The sequence below is a fragment of the Coregonus lavaretus genome, assembly GCF_964263955.1.
Source record: "Coregonus lavaretus genome assembly, chromosome: 33".
Lineage (NCBI taxonomy): Eukaryota > Metazoa > Chordata > Actinopteri > Salmoniformes > Salmonidae > Coregonus > Coregonus lavaretus.
In genome coordinates, this window is record NC_140020.1 from 31,203,893 (window position 1) to 31,225,341 (window position 21,449).

General features: G+C 42.7%; 1 protein-coding gene across 1 annotated transcript in view; it reads left to right on the forward strand.

Annotated features, from left to right (window-relative positions):
- Positions 1 to 7,612: 7,612 nt before the first annotated feature.
- The window catches only part of LOC311108068 (mitogen-activated protein kinase-binding protein 1-like), a gene marked incomplete at both ends in the record, with an annotated part of 33,784 nt that continues 19,947 nt past the window's right edge, over positions 7,613 to 21,449 (forward strand). The window contains 10 exons of the mRNA XM_084150714.1: positions 7,613 to 7,696; positions 14,349 to 14,440; positions 16,020 to 16,082; positions 16,230 to 16,287; positions 17,276 to 17,446; positions 17,700 to 17,837; positions 18,053 to 18,235; positions 20,385 to 20,545; positions 20,789 to 20,978; positions 21,138 to 21,266. Coding sequence (XP_084006840.1) covers positions 7,613 to 7,696; positions 14,349 to 14,440; positions 16,020 to 16,082; positions 16,230 to 16,287; positions 17,276 to 17,446; positions 17,700 to 17,837; positions 18,053 to 18,235; positions 20,385 to 20,545; positions 20,789 to 20,978; positions 21,138 to 21,266 — 1,269 coding nt within the window. The remainder of the gene's footprint in view (positions 7,697 to 14,348; positions 14,441 to 16,019; positions 16,083 to 16,229; positions 16,288 to 17,275; positions 17,447 to 17,699; positions 17,838 to 18,052; positions 18,236 to 20,384; positions 20,546 to 20,788; positions 20,979 to 21,137; positions 21,267 to 21,449) is intronic.

Below are 21,449 nucleotides of genomic sequence, written 5' to 3' on the forward strand. Positions count from 1 at the left end.
GTTGGATCAATGAATTAGCCAACTAACTTAAATAAACATTCAGATAAAGCTATTTATTTTTTACATATTTTAACAGGTGTGCCCAGATTGCGAATTACAGGGGAGCCAGGGGGAGCTCAACTCCCCTTAATGAGACATGAGCTCCTCTAAAGGCAACAAAAGTTCAACTTTGGGGGGGGGGGGGGGTCTCTAAATATTGATAATTTGACCGAGACGCTCCGACAGCAAGACACATCAGTCTCACCGGAGAAAGCATCTGAGCGAGGGAAACAGCGCCCCTCTGTCTCAGTATGTGTAGCCCATGCATCTGATGCTGTCTGGCCAAGAAGATTATGACATGTCACACTCTTATTGACCAGACAGTCAATTGAAGGAAAATGATTAAAGGGTAACTCTCAACCCCAATTTTAGCCTTTGCCCAACCTCTTGAAATGTAAAAAAAAAGTTGTGGGTGGGGGAAATTGCTCATAAATATTCATTTTGGGGGTGGGTAAACGTAGTTGTACCTGATCCCAACACTTTCTCACTAACACATACTTACCAGAAGTCCACTGGCTCGCTCTGATAATAAAATGATGTGCATCGCGAGCAAATACGGCTCTGGAAAGTTAGCTCAGTGGTAAGGCGCCGAGTTCCTGACATCTATTGCCACTTGCGGTGTAAGTTTGAATCCCCCATGGGGCGCAATTATTATTTTTTTTAATGTGGACTGACATTTTATATCGGTATTGTGTTAGGAAGGAAAGTGCAATCATCACCTTGAAAATGAAGATTAGGGGCTCAGTTTTTTCCAATGGTCAAATTAACTCACAGATTGGTCTTGGGTACTGTATAAAAATCTACAACTACTACCAGGGCGACCCCTCTCATGGTATTCTTTCACTTTTCAGAATTAGAAGTGTGTGGGCATGGGATGAATATTGAATATAAAAAAACGTCTGCCCCATGTGGATTACAACTCACTGCTATTGAACTATGAGCTAACTGTTTTAGCAGACTGCACCACTAATCAGTCATAACAGTTAGGGAAAAAGATGACATGTTGACACGACCACCATTGTCATCTATTTCTTGTTACGATGGATGTAGCTACGAATATAAATGTATAATCCTCATAGCCTACTTGTTTATTTTGTCTTAAAAGCACAGATGTGTATGAAACGGTAAGTAAAAACGTTGAGCGGAAATGTGCCATACTGCCGTTTAGAATTTTGTGTAACGTCTGTAGTCTAGTCAAGGAAGCATCATGCAAAATACATTGGCACACTCCACTTACCAAGACCATTGCCAAATAGGGCGCGCTGTCACCTGCTTTTATAGTATGCCTTGAGGTGGTACCACCCAGCACATCTAGAAAGGAATGTATTTCAAACCGAAACCCTCCCTTGACATGACGTAGAGGCACCTTCTCAAGGTGCCTCTACATCACAATTTAAATGGTAGAGTTGAACAGTTAGGGGCAAAAATTGCTACATTTACTACTAAAAGACCAAAATATATCACTTTTGCAACTGTCAAAATGAAGACCAGAATTGACGTGTTTCACTTTAACTAAGCCTAAAACATCTTGTTTTCATGAAAGTTACTTTTTGTTGAAATTTTTGGGGAAGCATGGTATCCTTTGGCATCCATGAATACACACCACTGTAGTAGGACCAGGGCTCCAGACTAACATTTTCCCATGGTGGCACCAGCCCATGATTTGGTCGCACCCAAAAAAATATGTGCAGTCACGCAATAGAAAAAAAAGGTATGTTATAGTCATTCACAGTGCTTTATTAAAAAGTGTAATGGACTACTGAGATTGTATTGAAGAAATATCTTGTTTCGTCATCTTTTCATGTTGTGATTCAAAATATTTTTGTGCAACCTAATCCAGTGATTGTCTTGCATTTTGGTTTGACAATTAAGCTATTGTTATATTTTACTGTAAAAATATGGCTCCAGAATGTTTTTTTGTTGTTTGTTTAATAGAGATTTGCCTGCATTATAATGTGCACTAATATCATAGGCTAATTTATTTTATGCTAATTCACCACCTGAGTAAGTGGAAATCTCAAAACACAATAGCTAGATCGCCATCTCTAAATATAATACCCACTGTTAGTAGCCATTTATTAATCTAACAGTAAATTGTTTAGGTCCAAAAAAAGTTACAGTTCTAGCCTACCGCCCAATTTTACATTGACATTTTAGTCATTTAGCAGACGCTCTTATCCAGAGTGACTTACAGTAGTGAGTGTTTACAGTTTCCATGAGGTCTATGCAATCGCAATGGCCAATGCACATTTCGCGTGCTCCGTCGTATCTCAAAGCCATATCAGATATCTTGGTTGTAAAAGAGTTGCTATAGAGCTCAAAATTGAGAGCTGAGAAATACAAATTATACCTACAGAAAGCTGATAACCTCCTTTCTTCGACTGTGATAACAGGAAAGTTGTGTTTTACCCACAATATAATGTAAAAATGTTATACATTCAGAACACTTTCTTTCTCCTGGAGCATTATTTTCCCGGGGAAAGGAGAGAGCGAGTGGCTCGCTCAACACCGCAGAAGGCCCCAGTGAAACAGGTACAGGGGTGGGCAGACACTTTCATTACAGGAATCATGAGGTTATAATGTACTTTACTGTTTGACCAAATCATGGTTTAGCCTCCTAAAAAATAGGACGTTTTGAGTGAGGTAACCATGTAGAATGTGCTGCTCGCACTAATACGACCAATGAAACATTTAACTCGCGCAGCCAAGTCAAAGGGTCGCTAATCACCTGTTTCTCTCTTTCCCTCTCCCAATGTCCCAAGAGAGAATGGGCACTAAGCAGGATCAACTAGTTAGCCAGATAACTTTGATAAACCATTTAGATATAGCTCTTATTTATTAATGTATTTCTCTCTGTGTGTATCCCAGTGTCCCAGTTGTCTCGGGCTAGCTCTCTGGGTCAGGCAAGGGCAGCTAGGGGCTCTGTGAAACCAGTGGCTGCTGTTCTACGCACCAAAAGTGGCAAGATCATACTTCCTGCTTCCAAACCAGGTGAGCTCATACAGGAACAGGACACCCACATTTGGTCTCTCACTCTTGGCTAGAAGGTTATGTATGTTCTATATCTAGAAATGAAATATAAACAATGCTGAATTGGAAGAGCGTGATAACTGGGTTTTAAAGTCCATTGGCACACTATATGGGTAAAATGTGGCAAGGGTTATGATTGTCAGACTGCCATTCTGACTAGAATGTGGTCCTCTGTAGCTCAGCTGGTAGAGCATGGCGCTTGTAATGCCAGGATAGTGGGTTCAATCCCCGGGACCACCCATACGTAAAAATGTATGCACACATGACTGTAAGTCGCTTTGGATAAAAGCGTCTGCTAAATGGCATATTATTATTATTATTATAGAATATGTTGTTGTAAGTCTGTCATTCTAACTGTCATGTATTTCCTTTATCCACAGCAGGAGGAGCGCTCTACACAGTGACGGTTATGAAGAGACCATCAACAGTCACCTCCCTCTCCACCCCCACCACCACCACCTGCTCAGCAGCCAAGGAGGTTGTGGAGAAGGAGAGAGCTGTGGAAAAGGAGTCTACACCCCAGACTATCCACCCCTCTCAGCCCCTCTCGCAGACCCCTAGCCCACAGTGCTCTGTGTCTGCCACTGACCCTGAGAAGAAGGACCAGGGTAGATTATCTGGGGAGGCTGACCAGCCCTCAGACAGCCCAGCAGAGGAGAGGCCAGAGGTAGGTAAGGAGGAACCACAGGCCCCTGTCTGTAATGGATCCATGGAAGAAGAACCTTCCACAGAGAAGGACAACATATCAACTCCTAAAGAGAAGAAGTCCCTAATCAATAAAAACTTGATCAATAGGCTTTCTGTTATGAAGTGTCCCCTTGTGGAGAGCGCTCCCCTAAACAGTGCCATCTGGGGGCCGTTGGAGAAACCGCAGGTGGTGGGAGAGAGTGATCCAGGAGGCTGGGGCCTGTCTCTGACCAAGGGAGAGGCAGCCGTACTGGTGACGGCTCTCTCTGAACACGAGGGCATAGTATCGGGGCGGAAGGGAAAGGATAGTGTGGTCACACCGAAGCACAAGGATAACATGGTCCAACACAATGGAAAGAAGAACTCTGTGACACCGAAGGGCAAGAGTAGCTCAGTCACACAGAAAAGAAAGGATAGCTCAGAACTACAAAAAGAACAGGATAGCACAGTGTCTCAGAAAGAAACTAATAGCTTGGTCCCACCAAAGGAAAATTATAGCTCGATCACTAAGAAAGCAGAGGACGGCTTGGTGACATCAAAGGAAAATGATTGCTGGGTGACACAGAAGGGAGAGGGAGGCTCGGCAGACGGCTTGGAGGCTCCACCTGTGAAGAGAAAACGAGGACGGCCGCGCTTGGACATTAAATCACCACCAACTGAACATATCACTACTACCCCTGTGGCAACGCCTGGGGGGAGCTCGGCCAACGTTACACAAGCCACGGGTAGTACCCTTACCCCAGTGTCTCCACCTGGGGGTATTCTTGTGACTAACACTAGGGATGGTGAAAATCAACTGACCCCAAGGGTACTTAGCCCTACGAGGCGGGGTAGGACTGCTAAAGTACGACGGGTTGGGGATAATACTAGCCCTGTGGTGACGACTGGGCCTGGAGGTAGCTCGGCTGAAGTGACTCCAGCTGGGGGTAGCCCTGTGAAGAGAGCTGCCAGTAGCCCTGCAACTCGGGGTAGGCCTCCTAAAGTACGGAAAGCTGGAGATGGCCCTAGCCCGGCCCCTGTAACTCGGGCTGGGTTAAGCCCTGTGGTGAAGACTGAGGGCAGCGCAGCTAAATCACCACGAGGAGATCGCCCGGCCAGGGCAACCCGAGCTGGGGTTAATAGCTCTGTTGCAACGACTAAAGGAAGCCCGGGTAAAACACCACAGGCTGTGGGTCGGATTGGAACACGGCCTGTGACCCGCGCTGTAGCAGTGAAGGGCTCTGTCAGTGGGAAGAGGACAATGAGGTCTGACAAGGCCTAGTGGAGCTGAGACTAAGGCTGCATTTCCACAAAGTCTCCATTGGTGCATCTCGATACAGTGTAGCTCAGTTGGTAGGGACCAGTATGAAAATGTATGCATTCACTACTGTAAGTCGCTCTGGATAAGAGCGTCTGCTAAATGACTCAAATGTAAATGTACAAATGTACAGTAGTTGTCTACCTCGTTTCCTCTCCCTTCACTCCAATGATGCATTTCAGCCTAGCTCCAACCAGAGGAACAAGAGAGTCATACTCCTCACGTCAACAGATGTCATTAAAGGCTGCACTCTTCCTTAGTTGTTAGAGGTCCAGAAATCCCATTGAGCCTGCCACATGTGCCTGTTCACAAATCCAAAGGACCCTGGACAGTTATGTCTGTGTGAGGTAACCCTCTCTCAGCTTTAGTACTCGCCTGCCTGCCTGCCTGCCTGCGTACTCGTGAACACACAAAGCAGACAATAATTTACACCTACAGGACAGTCAGTTTTCAGAACATCTGTAGTCATTGAGCGAAACATTAAATGAATTAACTGTATGAATGTACTGAAGGTTTAGCTGCTGTTTTGAGTAGTTGTACATAGGACGTTAGCCCCATATTGGGGTGAATGTGGCATGTCATACTTTTTGGATGAAGTCAATATTGTTATTATGTTCTAAAAAGTTGATTTACTTATGTTATTTAATAATCAAACCCCTGTGATTTTTGAAGATAAAGGGAAGGTCTGTATTTTTTTCTCTTAAGTAACATGATGGGTTCATGACTTCACTCCCCATGTTTTGTTAATGTATGGGTGTGTGTTGTCTTCGATTAAATCTACAAAAATAATGGACACGCATGACCACAAAACAGATCAATTACTTTCTGGTCCATTTTGAAGTTACCAATAGGCCCTAATCTTTGCAGCTGAAAATCATTGATTTCAGATAACATTCATGTGTTTGTTCATGTCAAAAACACTGTCAATGTTATTTCTATGCCACTGTAAAGACTATATGCGATTGGTGCGTCCAGTCCTTTTTAAATACTCTTCATTTCATTACCAGGCTTTTGGAAAAAAAAATCTTTAAGTCTTTGGCAAATTCAATTCATACAATTCTTTCTACTATTTCTACACAGTTACAACAATGTTGAATATTTTCATTTGCCTTATGATTTGCTTCCCCGTCTGTTTTCCAATGGTACTCCTTGTTCAATGATTCTTATGTCTAATTTTTGAGGAACTTATGCATAACATGTAAACATTTATTTTATTTGTAGTCAAAATACATTTGTTTCAATCTTGTGTGTCACAAACAATCATTATCTAAGCCTACTGTGGTGTGTGTGTATATATTTACAAATAATAATGTTTGTAAATGTTCATGTCTGACTTGAGTGTTGAATAATGCTCCTCAATGCATTTTTTTGTAAAGAAATGGCTGCTATGTCAGTCACTGAGATGTGCTGGCAAGATACTGTGGCCTTAAATGGATTAAACTGTATACATTTATTTGGTGTGGCAGTTGTTGTAACCTGCATGAAACGCCACGAGGTGGTAGAATAGTATAGCATGTGGAATAATAAAATAGAACACAATAATGAAACAATTCATAAATATAGAATAATCAAAATTTGACTAGTAATTATATACATTAATTATTGCAGTGCTCTAATGGTTCTTAGGTCTATTTATGACAGAAAGCTTAAATTTATATTTTATCTGGGTTTTACACACGTCTCTATTACACTGGCGGATACAGGGTAATGATTGCATTATAAGCCTAGTAGAGTGCAGATGTAGGCTAACTTTATCTGAGCTACTGAATTCAATCATATTGAACTCCTACTGCACTAGAGTAGGGTTCCCAAACGTTTTCCCTCTGGGGGCCCCCCTTCCAGCATTGGGGAACATGCACAGGCCACATCTATTTCTATGGGCACAAGCACTGTTCACACCCCTCTTGTGGAGATAATTTTGCAGGTTTAAAGCTTATTTCCTAATTCTACACATTTTGTCATGGGGTGCAAAGAACATTTTGCAGTTTTAAAGCATATTTTCTAATGTGTATTCATGTGATGTTTGAGTGACAAAAAAATTACTATATGGGCTAAAAAACCTAAATAAAGAAACTTTAGCTGACATGGAGTTGATCTGGACATTTCTGACATGTTATAAATAGCTCTCTAAGGTATGCAATGAATAACATGACAAGAGGAACTGATAATGAGCGAAATTGCACCTTGGGCATTCTATTATTACAACTTTCAAGAGTAAGTTTAAAGCCAGACTGTTCCTTCAAAAAAAAAAAAAAAAGTTTTTTCGCCGACCCCTCGCGCCCAATGGGGCGTGTCCCACAGTTTGGGAGCCACTGCACTAGAATAGATATAACTAGTTTAGTCGCCAAACATTAGCTAAACCGACTACAGTACACCCGTCACGGTAGTTTAACACTTCTCTAACCTACTCAAGAGATTAAAGTTGTACACAAGCCTATGGCACTAAAGTTTACTCAGCTGCAAAAAATATTACTTGGTGATGCAAGCGCGTATGTATCCTAAAGAAGGATTTCACGGTTCAAACAACTTTTAACGTAAGACATTTATCGGGATATCAAGATGACAGACGGGCACGGGTCAACAATAAAAAGTCGGATAAAGAACATGCTGCGGAAGAATCGGAAAGAAAACCTTGCGGACAAGGTGAGTGACTGCCGGTTTGCTTTTCAATAGATTTATGCCCGAATGATAGGTTAACTAGAGTAAATTCTAGTGTCATTGCATGCACATTATATTTCTATTGCTGTCATTTAGGGAACATAACGAAACAACATTTTGCTTTATTGTGGGTATATCACTCTCTCAAGAAATGCCTTAGATTAAAATGTTCAAATGTGAGACTTCATATTCCCAATAAAATAGTAATATGTCTCTAAACACCTGAGAACCAAAAGAAAAAAAGATGATTATGACTGTAAATCGCTATGGATAAAAGCGTCTGCTAAATGGCATATTATATTATTATTATATGATAGCCTATTTTGACACTTTTCCAATGCATGAGGTTGAGTCAGTGGATCCATCTAATCATGTGAGCTATTGTTGAGAAATTCAAGAACAAAACAGCACACTAACAGCGTGCTAACTAATCAATCAGCCTTCTCTCACGTTGTATTGATAATAGACGCATTTCAGTGTCAGAAAATGACAGGGAGGTGTTTGTTTAGCTCTCTGTCCAGACCGATAGTTCAGCTTCTTTCAGTTTACAGTCATTTAGCAGATGCTCTTATCCAGAGCGACTTACAGTTAGTGAGTGCATACATTTTTCATACTGGCCCCCCGTGGGAAACGAACCCACAACCCCATCTTAATCTTTTCTTTTTATTGGCCAGTCTGAGATATTGCGTTTTCTTTGCAACTCTGCCTAGAAGGTCAGCATCCCTTAGTTGCCTCTTCACTGTTGACGTTGAGACTGGTGTTTTGCAGGTACTATTTAATGACGCTACCAGTTGAGGACCTGTGAGGCGTCTGTTTCTCAAACTAGACACTCTAATGTATTTGTCCTCTTGCTCAGTTGTGCACCGGTGCCTCCCACTCCTCTTTCTATTCTTGTTAGAGCCAGTTTGCGCTGTTCTGTGAAGGGAGTAGTACACAGCGTTGTACGAGATCTTCAGTTTCTTGGCAATTTCTCGCATGGAATAGCCTTCATTTCTCAGAACAAGAATAGACTGAAGAGTTTCAGAAGAAAGTTATTTGTTTCTGGCCATTTTGAGCCTGTAATCGAACCCACAATTGCTGATGCTCCAGATACTCAACTAGTCTCAAGAAGGCCAGTTTTATTACCTCTTTAATCAGCACAACATTTTTCAGCTGTGCTAATATAATTGCAAAAGGGTTTTGTAATAATCAATTAGCCTTTTAAAATGATAAACTTGGATTAGCAAACAGCGTGCCATTGGAACACAGGACTGATGGCTGCTGATAATGGGCCTTTGTACGCCGATGTAGATATTCCATAAAAAATCAGCTGTTTCCAGCTACAATAGCCATTTACAACATTAACAATGTCTACACTGTATTTCTGATCAATTTGATGTTGTTTTAATGGACAAAAAAATTGCTTTTCTTTCGAAAACAAGGACATTTCTAAGTGACCCCAAACTTTTGAACGGAAGTGTGTATATGTATATATACAGCTGTGGAATTTTTTTAGAGACGACTGTTAAATTATCAGTTTCTCTGGTTTTACTATTTATAGGTATGTGTTTGGGTAAAAATAACATTTTTGTTTTATTCTATAAACTACTGACAACATTTCTCCCAAATTCCAAATAAAAATATTGCCATTTAGAGCATTTATTTGCAGAAAATGACAATTGGTCAAAATAACAAAAAAGATGCAGTGTTGTCAGACCTCGAATAATGCAAAGAAAATAAGTTCATGTTCATTTTTAAACAACACAATACTAATGTTTTAACTTAGGAAGAGTTCAGAAATCAATATTTGGTGGAATAACCCTGATTTTCAATCACAGCTTTCATGCGTCTTGGCATGCTCTCCACCTGTCTTTCACATTGATGTTGGGTGACTTTATGTCACTCCTGGCGCAAAGATTCAAGCAGCTTGGCATTGTTTGATGGCTTGTGACCATCCATCTTCCTCTTGATCACATTCCAGAAGTTTTCAGTGGGGTTCAGGTCTGGAGATTGGGATGTCTTGATCTGGTGGTCCTCCATCCACACCTTGATTGACCTGGCTGTGTGGCATGGCGCATTGTCCTGCTGGAAAAACCAATCCTCAGAGTTGGGGAACAATGTCAGAGCAAAAGGAAGCAGGTTTTCTTCCAGGACAACCTTGTACATGGCTTGATTCATGCGTCCTTCACAAAGACAAATCTGCCCGCTTCCAGCGTTGCTGAAGCACCCCCACATCATCACCGATCCTCATCACCGAATTTCACAGTGGGTGCGAGACACTGTGGCTTGTAGGCCTCTCCAGGTCTCCATCTAACCATTAGACGACCAGGTGTTGGGCAAAGCTGAAAATTGGACTCATCAGAGAAGATGACCTTACTCCAGTCCTCTACGGTCCAATCCTTATGGTCTTTTGCAAACCTCAGCCTGGCTCTTCTTTGCTTCTCATTGATGAAGGGCTTTTTTCTAGCTTTGCACGACTTCAGCCCTGCCCCTAGGAGCCGTCCTCGCCGTGCACTTCACCCCAGCTGCCGTTTGCCATTCTTTTTGTAGGTCACTTGATGTCATCCTACGGTTGTTGAGTGACATTCGAATTAGTTGGTGGTCATCCCGGTCAGTAGAGAGTCGTTTTCGCCCTCTGCCGGTCTGTAGCTTTGTTGTCCCCAATGTCTGCTGCTTGACCTTGTTCTTATGAACCGCCGTCTTTGAAATTTTAAGGATGGAAGCAACCTGACGCTCACTGTATCCCTCTGCCAGTAAAGCCAGAATTGAACCCTTCTTTTCCTCACTCAAAACTTTCCTTTTCAACTCTTTTGGCATGGTCAATAGTTATATTTTGATTAATATTACTTTTGAGGTGCTATTAGCTCTGTTTTTGGCATCCAGCTGGTCCTATTGCAAGAGGATAGTGATGACCACAGCAGTGGTTTTTATACTTTTCCTCATTAAATAAGATTTGGTTCAGGTGATCACCTAATCAGTACCGAATTCAGTAGAATGAGGTGTGCCTGTGTTGGAATTCAACAGACACTGGAATGGAATGGCCGTCATACATGTAGAGATGCTGATTTAAGAAAAGTTAGCAGTGGTCTCTTAATTTTTTTCACAGCTGTGTATATACACACACACACACACACACACACACACACAAAGTGCATTCGTAAAGTATTTAGACCTCTTCACTTTTTCCACATTTTGTTACGTTACATTAAATATTTTCCCCCCCTCATAAATCTACACACAATACCCCATAATGACAAAGCAAAAACAGGTTTTTAGAAATTTTTGCAAATGTATTAAAAATTTAAAACGGAAATATCACATTTACATAAGTATTCAGACCCTTTACTCAGTACTTTGTTGAAGCACCTTTGGCAGCGATTACAGCCTCGAGTCTTCTTGGGTATGACGCTACAAGCTTGGCACACCTGTATTTGGGGAGTTTCTCCCATTCTTCTCTGCAGATCCTCTCAAGGTCTGTCAGGTTGGATGGGGAGCATCGCTGCACAGCTATTTTCCGGTCTCTCCAGAAATGTTCGATCGGGTTCAAGTCCGGCCTCTAGCTGGGCCACTCAAGGACATTCAGAGACTTGTCCCGAAGCCACTCCTGCGTTGTCTTGGCTGTGTGCTTAGGGTTGTTGTCCTGTTGGAAGGTGAACCTTCGCCCCAGTCTGTGGTCCTGGGCACTCTGGAGCAGGTTTTCATCAAGGATCACTCTGTCAGGCCCTGACCAAGGCCCTTCTACCCCGATTGCTCAGTTTGGCTGGGCGGCCAGCTCTAGGAAGAGTCTTGGTGGTTCCAAACTTCTTCTGTTTAGGAATGATGGAGGCCACTGTGTTTTTGGGGACCTTCAATGCTCCATAAATGTTTTGGTACCCTTCCCCAGATCTGTGCCTCGACACAATCCTGTTTTTGCTCTGATATGCACTGTCAGCTGTGGGACCTTATATAGACAGGTGTGTTCCTTTCCAAATCATTTCCAATCAATTGAATTTACCACAGGTGGACTCCAATCAAGTTACAGAAACATCTCAAGGATGATAAATGGAAACAGGATTCACCTGAGCTTAATTTCGAGTCTAATAGCAAAGGGTCTGAATACTTATGTAAAGGTACACACTGTATTTAATAATAAATTAGCAAAAAAATGTAAAAACCTGTTTTCGCTTTGTCATTATGGGGAATTGTGTGTGGAAAAAGTGAAGGGGTCTGAATACTTTCCGAATGCACTGTGTATACACACACACATACACACTCCGGACTCCAACATTGCTACATTGCTCGTCCTTTACTTTTTAGATTGGTATGTATTGTTGTGTATTACTGCTCTGTTGGAGCTAGGAACACAAGCATTTCGCGACACCCGCAATATCATCTGCTAAATATGTGTATGCGAGTTGTGTTGATGCTGAGAGCGGAATGTATGTTTTTCAATAACATTCTTAGAACGTTCTCTGAACATTACTACAGTTTTCTTGTGGTTTTTATGGAAAGTTTTCTTAACAATCAAAGAACTGAATGTATGTTTTTTTATTTTTTTATTCTACAACGGGTTGGTCAAAACAAGCATTTCTTATTGGTTGATACGCGTTCTAAGTCATACTAAAAAACCTGTTTAGCACGGTTAAGCCTAAGATGCAAAAATTTACATCTTGTTTTTTGTTCCATCTGAGAAATCCCTGCGCATCCTGTCCCATCAGCTCAGCCAGCCAATTGATTAACTTGATCTCCGCTGTAAAAAGCATCTAGACATTGTTTCCCCTTGCTTCTAGTCGAACATTTGATTTGCAACAACGGGAGTTTGTACATCTCTTGACATTTGCAACATTGTTTCAATATTAAAATTCGATCTCCACTGTCCTATTGATAATTAACATGTCAGGACGAGACGGGCATCTTTTCTCAGCCAGTCAAAATCATGTATCAGCATCATTTTTATGGATATAAAGAAATGTCAATAGGGAAACAGGTCAAACAAAATGAAATGCAGCTACTTTTGCTGTTATTCTAGCTGCACGGTTTGACGTGACTGTGTTAGCAGTAGTTGGTTAGCTAGCAAGCAAGGGATAAGAGCGTTGCCAGCCAGCATGGCAACAGAACATTTACAACGAACGAGTGGGTCGCGTCCATAGATATAGAACAAAAAGACTTCACTACTGGGTCGCGTCTCTGGCAACCTAACCGATAGAATGAACGGACATCTTTTCTCAGCCAGTCGAAATCATGAATCAGCATAATTTTTATGGATATATGCAGTACAAAGAAATGTCAATAGAAAAACAGGTCAAACGACATAAAATGCAGCTAGTTTGCTACCTTACCAGCTTCATTTTGAAGTGATTGTGTTAGCTCCTCTGAACAGGGTCCTGACGAGAGAGCACATTTTCTATGCTAGGCGAAATCGCGCTTCATTAGGTCATTGTTATGGATGTATCCAAAAGATCTTAAACAAGCGCAAATGCAGCTACTTTGCTGTTATTCTAGCTGTGCTGTTTGACCTGACTTTGTTACCGTAGTTGGCTAGCTAGCAAGCAAGAAATAAGAGCATTGCCAGCCAGCATGGCAATGGAACATTTAGAACAAACGACTGGGTCGTCTATAGATACAGAACAAAATGACTTAACGACTGGCAAACTTACCGATAGAATGAACGGCCAGCCGGCTTGGCTAGCAACCATAAATGTGTCGGGACTAGGCATGTATTTTCGTTGAGGGATGAAATAGTAGCCTATGGATGCATTTATCAAAATAATGTTTTTTATTTAATTATTAACACGTTGTTGAAAAGCAATTGTACACGCTAGGTTGTGCAAAACTTTTTTTAGCACGGCTGTGCTGCGGTCCTCCGAGTACCGTAGATCGTGCTAAAAATGTTGTTTAGCACGCCCTCTTGTGTACAATTGCTTTATCTTAGAACGTTCTCTGAACATTCATGTTTTCTTGTGGTTTTTATGAAAAGTTTTCTTAATGGTCATGGAACAATTTGAGAACATGACTTTAAATAGAACAATGAGGAAACCTGTAGGAAACGTTATGCTGAAGTACTGAAATTCCCACAGAAGGACATTGTTTCTTAATGTTCTCTAAACTATTTCAGAACATCCCCAATGTCAAACCCAGTTGGAGAACATTTCTAGAACATTACCAAAATTTAAATTAAATGTAAACATGAACTTTTAGGAAATGTTCTGTTAAAGTAATGAAATACCAAGGAAATAACGTTTTCTTTGTCAAGATCCTTAAATGTGCTGAGAATGTTCCAAAACCAAGCAACTATACTGCACCATCCCCAGAAAGTTGTGGGAAGGTTGTATGCAAAATAACCATAGGACAACCACGCTCTCACCAAGCTCTAAGAAACATATGGTTCTCAGAACTTTATTTGCTTGCTGGGTAGTCCATCAGGGCTAATCTCCCACGGGGCATAAACAGACATGCAATACATTGGATAATCAACAAGGGGCTATGCGTTCTATGGAACATAATGAACAATGTTGCATTATTTTCCAGAGAACACATAGAGCCCCGAGTTGATTATCCCTTTTATAAAATCCTCTCAGATCTCCACTAGTGTATAGGGATTGTGGGCTAGGGACAGGGGCTAGGGGTGGATTTGGGATTGCCTTGTTAAAACTCTAGAATTCTCTGTCTCCCTCTGTAGGTGACTTTGGAGAGGGTCCTGGGAATCAAAGCCTCTAGCAACAGTGGTCTGGCCTGTGACCCCCACTCTGGTCTTGTGGCCTATCCTGCTGGGTGAGTCTAGGCGGAGAGGAAGAGAGAGAGAGGTGTGAGTGCGTGCATGCCAGACCTGGGTTCAAATACTATTTCAAATGTCTCAATTAATTTCACATGCATTCGAATTAAGTATTCAGATATATTTTATTTGAAAAGACAAGTAGTAATGTATTTGGAAATACACTTGGAAAGTGTTTGAAAATACTCAAATACACTCCCATTCATTTAACCCAGGTATTTTACTGTACACAAATATAAACGCAACATGTAAAGTTTTGGTCCCATGTTTCATGAGCTGAAATAAAATATCCCAGAAATGTTCCATACTCACAAAAAGCATATTTCTCTCAAATGTTGTGCACACATTTGTTTACATCCCTGTTAGTGAGCATTTCTCCTTTGCCAAGATAATCCATCCATCTGACAGGTGTGGCATATCAAGAAGCTGATTAAACAGCATGATCATTTCACAGGTGCACCTTGTGCTGGGGACAATAAAAGGCCACTCTAAAATGTGCAGTTTTGTCACACAACACAATGCCACAGATGTCTCAAATTTTGAGGGAGTGTGCAATTGGCATGCAGAAATGCAGTAAGTAGGCCATGCTTCCTAAAAGCCTCTGTCATAACCTAATTAATCAGGCCAATGTCTGGAACAACAAGAGAATTAGGTCCTTGGACTAGCTCTGCGCCAAGGACTGTGAATGTGCACGTATGCGTGTGTGTGTTTGCCATTGTTCATACCTTTGCCAATCCTCCTCAGCTCCTCTATTTTAAACTCCTGGCACACTTAATAGGCCAGAGACGTGGTTCACACAGAGCTGTGTCACATAGCTGCCAGGGTGTACTGTCCTGTTTAACTTACACCCCCACACTCTCTGTGAACAGGAAGTGATGATAGCAGGAAGTGATAGGCACGCATTATGACGGGGACCATTATGACGGGGACTCAGGTATCCGATTTGAATGGCAGGCAGGTAGAAGCTCAGAGGTTCACACGATTATCCGGCAGGCTTAGAGATTCTGTTTAGGATCAGTGGAAGCTTTACAATATTAACACTGCTTTACATATTATATATTCAGAATTAAGAGAAGCGTTGTTGCAGAACACAGAACAAACAGCCCTTCAGAAGTATGTTAGGTAACTAACACCCCTGTTGGGTTGCTACTGTTACATACAGGGCCTTCAGAAAGTATTCATACCCCTTAACTTATTCCACATTTTGTTGTGTTACAGTCTGAATAAAAAATGTATGAAATATATATTTTTCCACATCTATCTACACACAATACCCCATAATGACAAAGTGAAAACATGTTTTTAGAAATGGTTGCAAATGTATTGAAAATTAAATACAGAAATATCTCATTTACATAAGTATTCACAGTCAATACCATATTCCTCACTGCCTTTTTGGAAATGCAAATTGCCCTTATGTCATGTAACTATTATTCTGCAGCCTCATATTACTCAGCTGCAGATCAAGTGCATAAGATGGTGGTCGAATTGCAATGAAAGGATACAGTGTAATTACACTGTAGTTACAGTAGTAATTCCTGCTGTGTAACCCTGGTGTGTGTTTCTCCTGCTCTGTAGCTGTGTGGTGGTTCTGCTGAACCCCAAGAAGAACAGACAGCACCACATCCTCAATACATCCAGGTGAGACATTACTCACTCGCACTACCATCCCGTAATCACCCCCTACTCATTCCCTAATCATACCCTAATCATCCTCTACCCAGACCCTAAACATCCACGGATACATGTATGACTGTAACCACAGAATACTCTTCTCTCTTTTAACAGGAAAACTATCACAGCTCTGTCCTTCTCTCCAGATGGCAAATGCTTGGTCACAGGAGAGGTGAGTTCTCTCTCTCTCTCTCTCTCTCTCTCTCTCTCTCTCTCTCTCTCTCTCTCTCTCTCTCTCTCTCTCTCTCTCTCTCTCTCTCTCTCTCTCTCTCTCTCTCTTCTCTCGCTCTTTCTCTCTCTTTCTTTCTTTCTTTCTTTCGATTTTAATCCTCAAAATCTGGTTAGTGGGTTTGATTGAATATCTCCCTGTGTCGTACCGTAGGTGTGGTAATGTTTTAGCTCCAGATTAGCTCATGTGGCTCGACGCTGCTGTGTTGATGTGGCGCCTTAGCCTAATCCCAGCTAGCCAATCAGAGCCTAAATAAATCCCTCTCGCTGTAAGTGGGTGAGCACTTCAGAGTTGCCATAGCAGCAGGGGTCAAAGTACCAAGTACCATGCTCATAGGACTGCTGTTGGTTACACACACACACACAAACAACCCTCTGGGTAGAAGTTACCCTTAGGTACTAGGATCAGTTTACCCTTCCCAATTCTAACCTTAACCATTAGGGTGAGGGAATACGTTATTATGAGGAGTGTATCTCAATTGAATGCTTCCTACATTTCCTTTTCTTTTGGGTCATTGTTAAAGACTAGAATATCACTGATAGACTCTGTCATTTTATTGATTTGAGTCCCTTACTATGGAAGCAATGATGAATCTGTTACAGAAGCAGAACAATCAGTAGGCTAAAAACTAGAGGTAAACATGTGGATATCCCTGTATCTCTGAGAGGACGATCTGATAACACATGCACACACAAACACACACACACACATAGGAGCTGATCCACACACAGTGTCCCAGTATCCTTAGTGGACCTGGGCACAGTCAGATTAAAGTAACAACTTTTTGACCTCTGATAGTGTGTGAAATGGTTCAGACTGAGTGGATTGTGGCTGACACAGCATGTGTATTCGCACTGTGACTTTATCTCTCTCTCCCCTTCTCTCCATCTATCTCCCCTTCTCTCGGTCTCGCTCTCCCTCCCCCTCCCAGTCGGGTCACCTGCCGGCGGTGCGTGTTTGGGAGGTCTGTGAGCGTCGGCAGCTGGCAGAGCTGCAGGAACATAAGTATGGCGTGTCCTGTGTGGCCTTCTCTCCCAACAGTAAATATATCGTCAGCGTGGGCTACCAGCACGACATGATGGTCCACGTCTGGGCATGGAAGGTATGCCAGAAGCCTCTGGCCAATAGGCATCTTACTTAAGTTGTCCAATGTCACCTTTCTGTCAACCAAGGAAATTCTCATCTGCCCTGAGTGACCTTTCTATGAGCCAATATTATCAGCCCTTCTGCAATAGCCACTGCCCCAGAGACCGCAACATCAATAGAATCTGCCCTTCTGCTTGTGTAACTGCCACAGGGGCAATACTTCTATAGTTACTGACCTCATACATTTTGTATTTTTGTTGTGGTTGCAGAAGAACACAGTAATTGCTGCTAACAAGGTGTCCAGTAAGGTGACAGCAGTGTCCTTCTCTGAGGACAGCTCCTACTTTGTGACAGCAGGGAACAGACACGTCAAGTTCTGGTACCTGGACCACTCCAAATCTATCAAGGTACTTTCATCTCTGTTTCTTGGGTTTCTGTGCAGGCTAATGCTACTGATTGTGAGCAGACTAACAGAACGGCTAACTCTTGTTACTCATTGCATTTTACATAACCAACTAACTAACTGCATTTCTCTCTACAGGCCAGTGCTCCAGTCCCAGTCCCGGCTCCTGATACTAAGTCTAATACTAATAACACTAGTGTTTCTGTTGTGTCTGTGCAGGCCAGTACTCCTGTCCCTCTGCTGGGGCGCTCTGGGCTCTTGGGGGAGCTGAGGAACAACTTATTTTGTGACGTGGCTTGTGGGCGTGGCTCTAAGGCCGAAAGCACCTTCTGTATCACCTCCTCCGGCCTGCTCTGTGAATTCAACACCAAGAGGATGCTGGACAAGTGGGTGGACCTACGGGTGAGTCACTGACAGATGGGAGAGCCTATAGGTGAGTCACTGACATAGGAGTGTGAAGGTGCCTTTGGACTGTTAACAGATGGCCTAATGCAAGGAAATGGCTGGCATGTGTCTGTGGTGTGAAAGGAGTTCATGTCTGTCTTTGGTATGGACTCTGTCCAACTGTAGGCTCTATAGAGGTCTGTGTGTCCCTTGTGTCCTGCCAGCAGTAAGGCGATCACAGATAGATTAGGGTTAGGGACAGGGACGAGGACAGGATGTGTTTGAGACACTTCCAATGGGAACACCTTTGTCCATCCAAGTCCATCCAGGAGTGAGGCCAGGACACTGATCTTAGATACAGTGGGGAGAACAAGTATTTGATACACTGCCGATTTTGCAAGTTTTCCTACTTACAAAGCATGTAGGGGTCTGTAATTTTTATCATAGGTACACTTCAACTGTGAGAGACGGAATCTAAAACAAAAATCCAGAAAATCACATTGTATGATTTTAAAGTAATTAATTTGCATTTTATTGTATGACATAAGTATTTGATACATCAGAAAAGCAGAACTTAATATTTGGTACAGAAACCTTTGTTTGCAATTACAGAGATCATACGTTTCCTGTAGGTCTTGACCATGTTTGCACACACTGCAGCAGGGATTTTGGCCCACTCCTCCATACAGACCTTCTCCAGATCCTTCAGGTTTCATGGCTGTCGCTGGGCAATACGGACTTTCAGCTCCCTCCAAAGATGTTCTATTGGGTTCAGGTCTGGAGACTGGCTAGGCCACTCCAGGACCTTGAGATGCTTCTTACGGAGCCACTCCTTAGTTGCCCTGGCTGTGTGTTTCGGGTAGTTGTCATGCTGGAAGACCCAGCCACGACCCATCTTCAATGCTCTTACTGAGGGAAGGAGGTTGTTGGCCAAGATCTCGCGATACATGACCCCATCCATTCTCCCCTCAATACGGTGCAGTCGTCCTTTCCCCTTTGCAGAAAAGCATCCCCAAAGAATGATGTTTCCACCTCCATGCTTCACGGTTGGGATGGTGTTCTTGGGGTTGTACTCATCCTTCTTCTTCCTCCAAACACGGCGAGTGGAGTTTAGACCAAAAAGCTCTATTTTTGTCTCATCAGACCACATGACTTTCTCCCATTCCTCCTCTGGATCATCCAGATGGTCATTGGCAAACTTCAGACGGGCCTGGACATGCGCTGGCTTGAGCAGGGGGACCTTGCGTGCGCTGCAGGATTTTAATCCATGAAGGCGTAGTGTGTTACTAATGGTTTTCTTTGAGAATGTGGTCCCAGCTCTCTTCAGGTCATTGACCAGGTCCTGCCGTGTAGTTATGGGCTGATCCCTCACCTTCGTCATGATCATTGATGCCCCACAAGGTGAGATCTTGCATGGAGCCCCAGACCGAGGGTGATTGACAGTCATCTTGAACTTCTTCCATTTTCTAATAATTGCGCCAACAGTTGTTGCCAACTCACCAAGCTGCTTGCCTATTGTCCTGTAGCCCATCCCAGCCTTGTGCAGGTCTACAATTTTATCCCTGATGTCCTTACACAGCTCACTGGTCTTGGCCATTGTGGAGAGGTTGGAGTCTGTTTGATTGAGTGTGTGGACAGGTGTCTTTTATACAGGTAACGAGTTCAAACAGGTGCAGTTAATACAGGTAATGAGTGGAGAACAGGAGGGCTTCTTAAAGAAAAACTAACACGTCTGTGAGAGCCGGAATTCTTACTGGTTGGTAGGTGATCAAATACTTATGTCATGCAATAAAATGCAAATTAATTACTTAAAAATCATACAATGTGATTTTCTGGATTTTTGTTTTAGATTCCGTCTCTCACAGTTGAAGTGTACCTATGATAAAAATTACAGACCTCTACATGCTTTGTAAGTAGGAAAACCTGCAAAATTGGCAGTGTATCAAATACTTGTTCTCCCCACTGTATGTAACCTAGATCATTACTGACTGGATCCTTGGGTCCTTGAGACTAGATTTTCTCTGTTGCATCATTTCCTGTCCTCTGTAGACCATGCGTAGCAATGTCAATCTCTGTGTCTGAGAAGGACCTTCAAGTTACTCTTTAATAATATCGATTGAATCATTGGTAGACTGATTGGTTGATTGATCTCCTCCTGTCCCCGTAGACCAGTGTGGCCAGGTCTCTGTGTGTATCAGAGGAGCTGATCTTCTGTGGCTGTGCTAATGGGATGGTGCGAGCCTTCAGCCCTGCTGACCTGGGGTTCATCTGTACCCTGCCAAGACCACACCACCTTGGCACTGACGTGTCCAGCTTCACACAGGCCAGGTGTGACACATACACACACAAACCTCTGGGTAGAAGTTACCCTTAGGTACAGAGCTAGGATCAGTTTACCCTTCCCAATGCTAACCTTAACTATTAGGCTGGGGAATACGAAACTAACCTTAGATCAGTTTCTAGGGACATCTTTGCAACCCTGTTTTACAACTACATTCTGAGCTGAAGCAGGTTACTCCTGGTACACCATGCATTAACATAAGTCACACATTACTTCCTTTCTCCCATCAGCCACCTGTTCACAAACAAGATGGCCGCCCACTACCCTGACTCTGTGGCGGTGACCTATGACCCGGTCAGTCATTGGTTGAGCTGTGTGTATAACGACCACAGCCTGTATGTGTGGGACGTCAGGGACCTCCACAGGGTAGGCAAGGTGCACTCTGCCCTCTACCACGCCGCCTGTGTCTGGGACCTACAGGTAAAATGTCAAGATATCAAGAGTAATATTTGAGGGCTGTAGAGATGATTAAGTGACTCTGTAGTTGAGGCTTTATGGAAGTAATTCAGTATGATACAGAGAATGTTCCTTTACTATACCATTACTCCATGTGTTCTTCCTCCTCTCTCTGTTCTCAAGATGGTCCCAGAGGCCCCAGAGTCTGGTCTGTCTTCTGGAGAGTTCCTCAGCTGTTCAGCAGACAACACTGTCAGACTGTGGACTACAGAGAGGCAGGGACACACTCATACACAGAATGTTCTTAGTAAGGTATGTGTCCAATATCTAACAGTGTACTCTGGTAGATACCGACCCACCTCTGCATGTGAAAAGCTGTATTCTGTTGAGAGAAACTGTTAAACCTCTTGCTGTGGCTCCTGGGAGTCATCTTTCTCCCTCACCCCCGCTGCACTCCAGCCATCCTTCTTTCATCCACTATCTCCGGCCATTCTT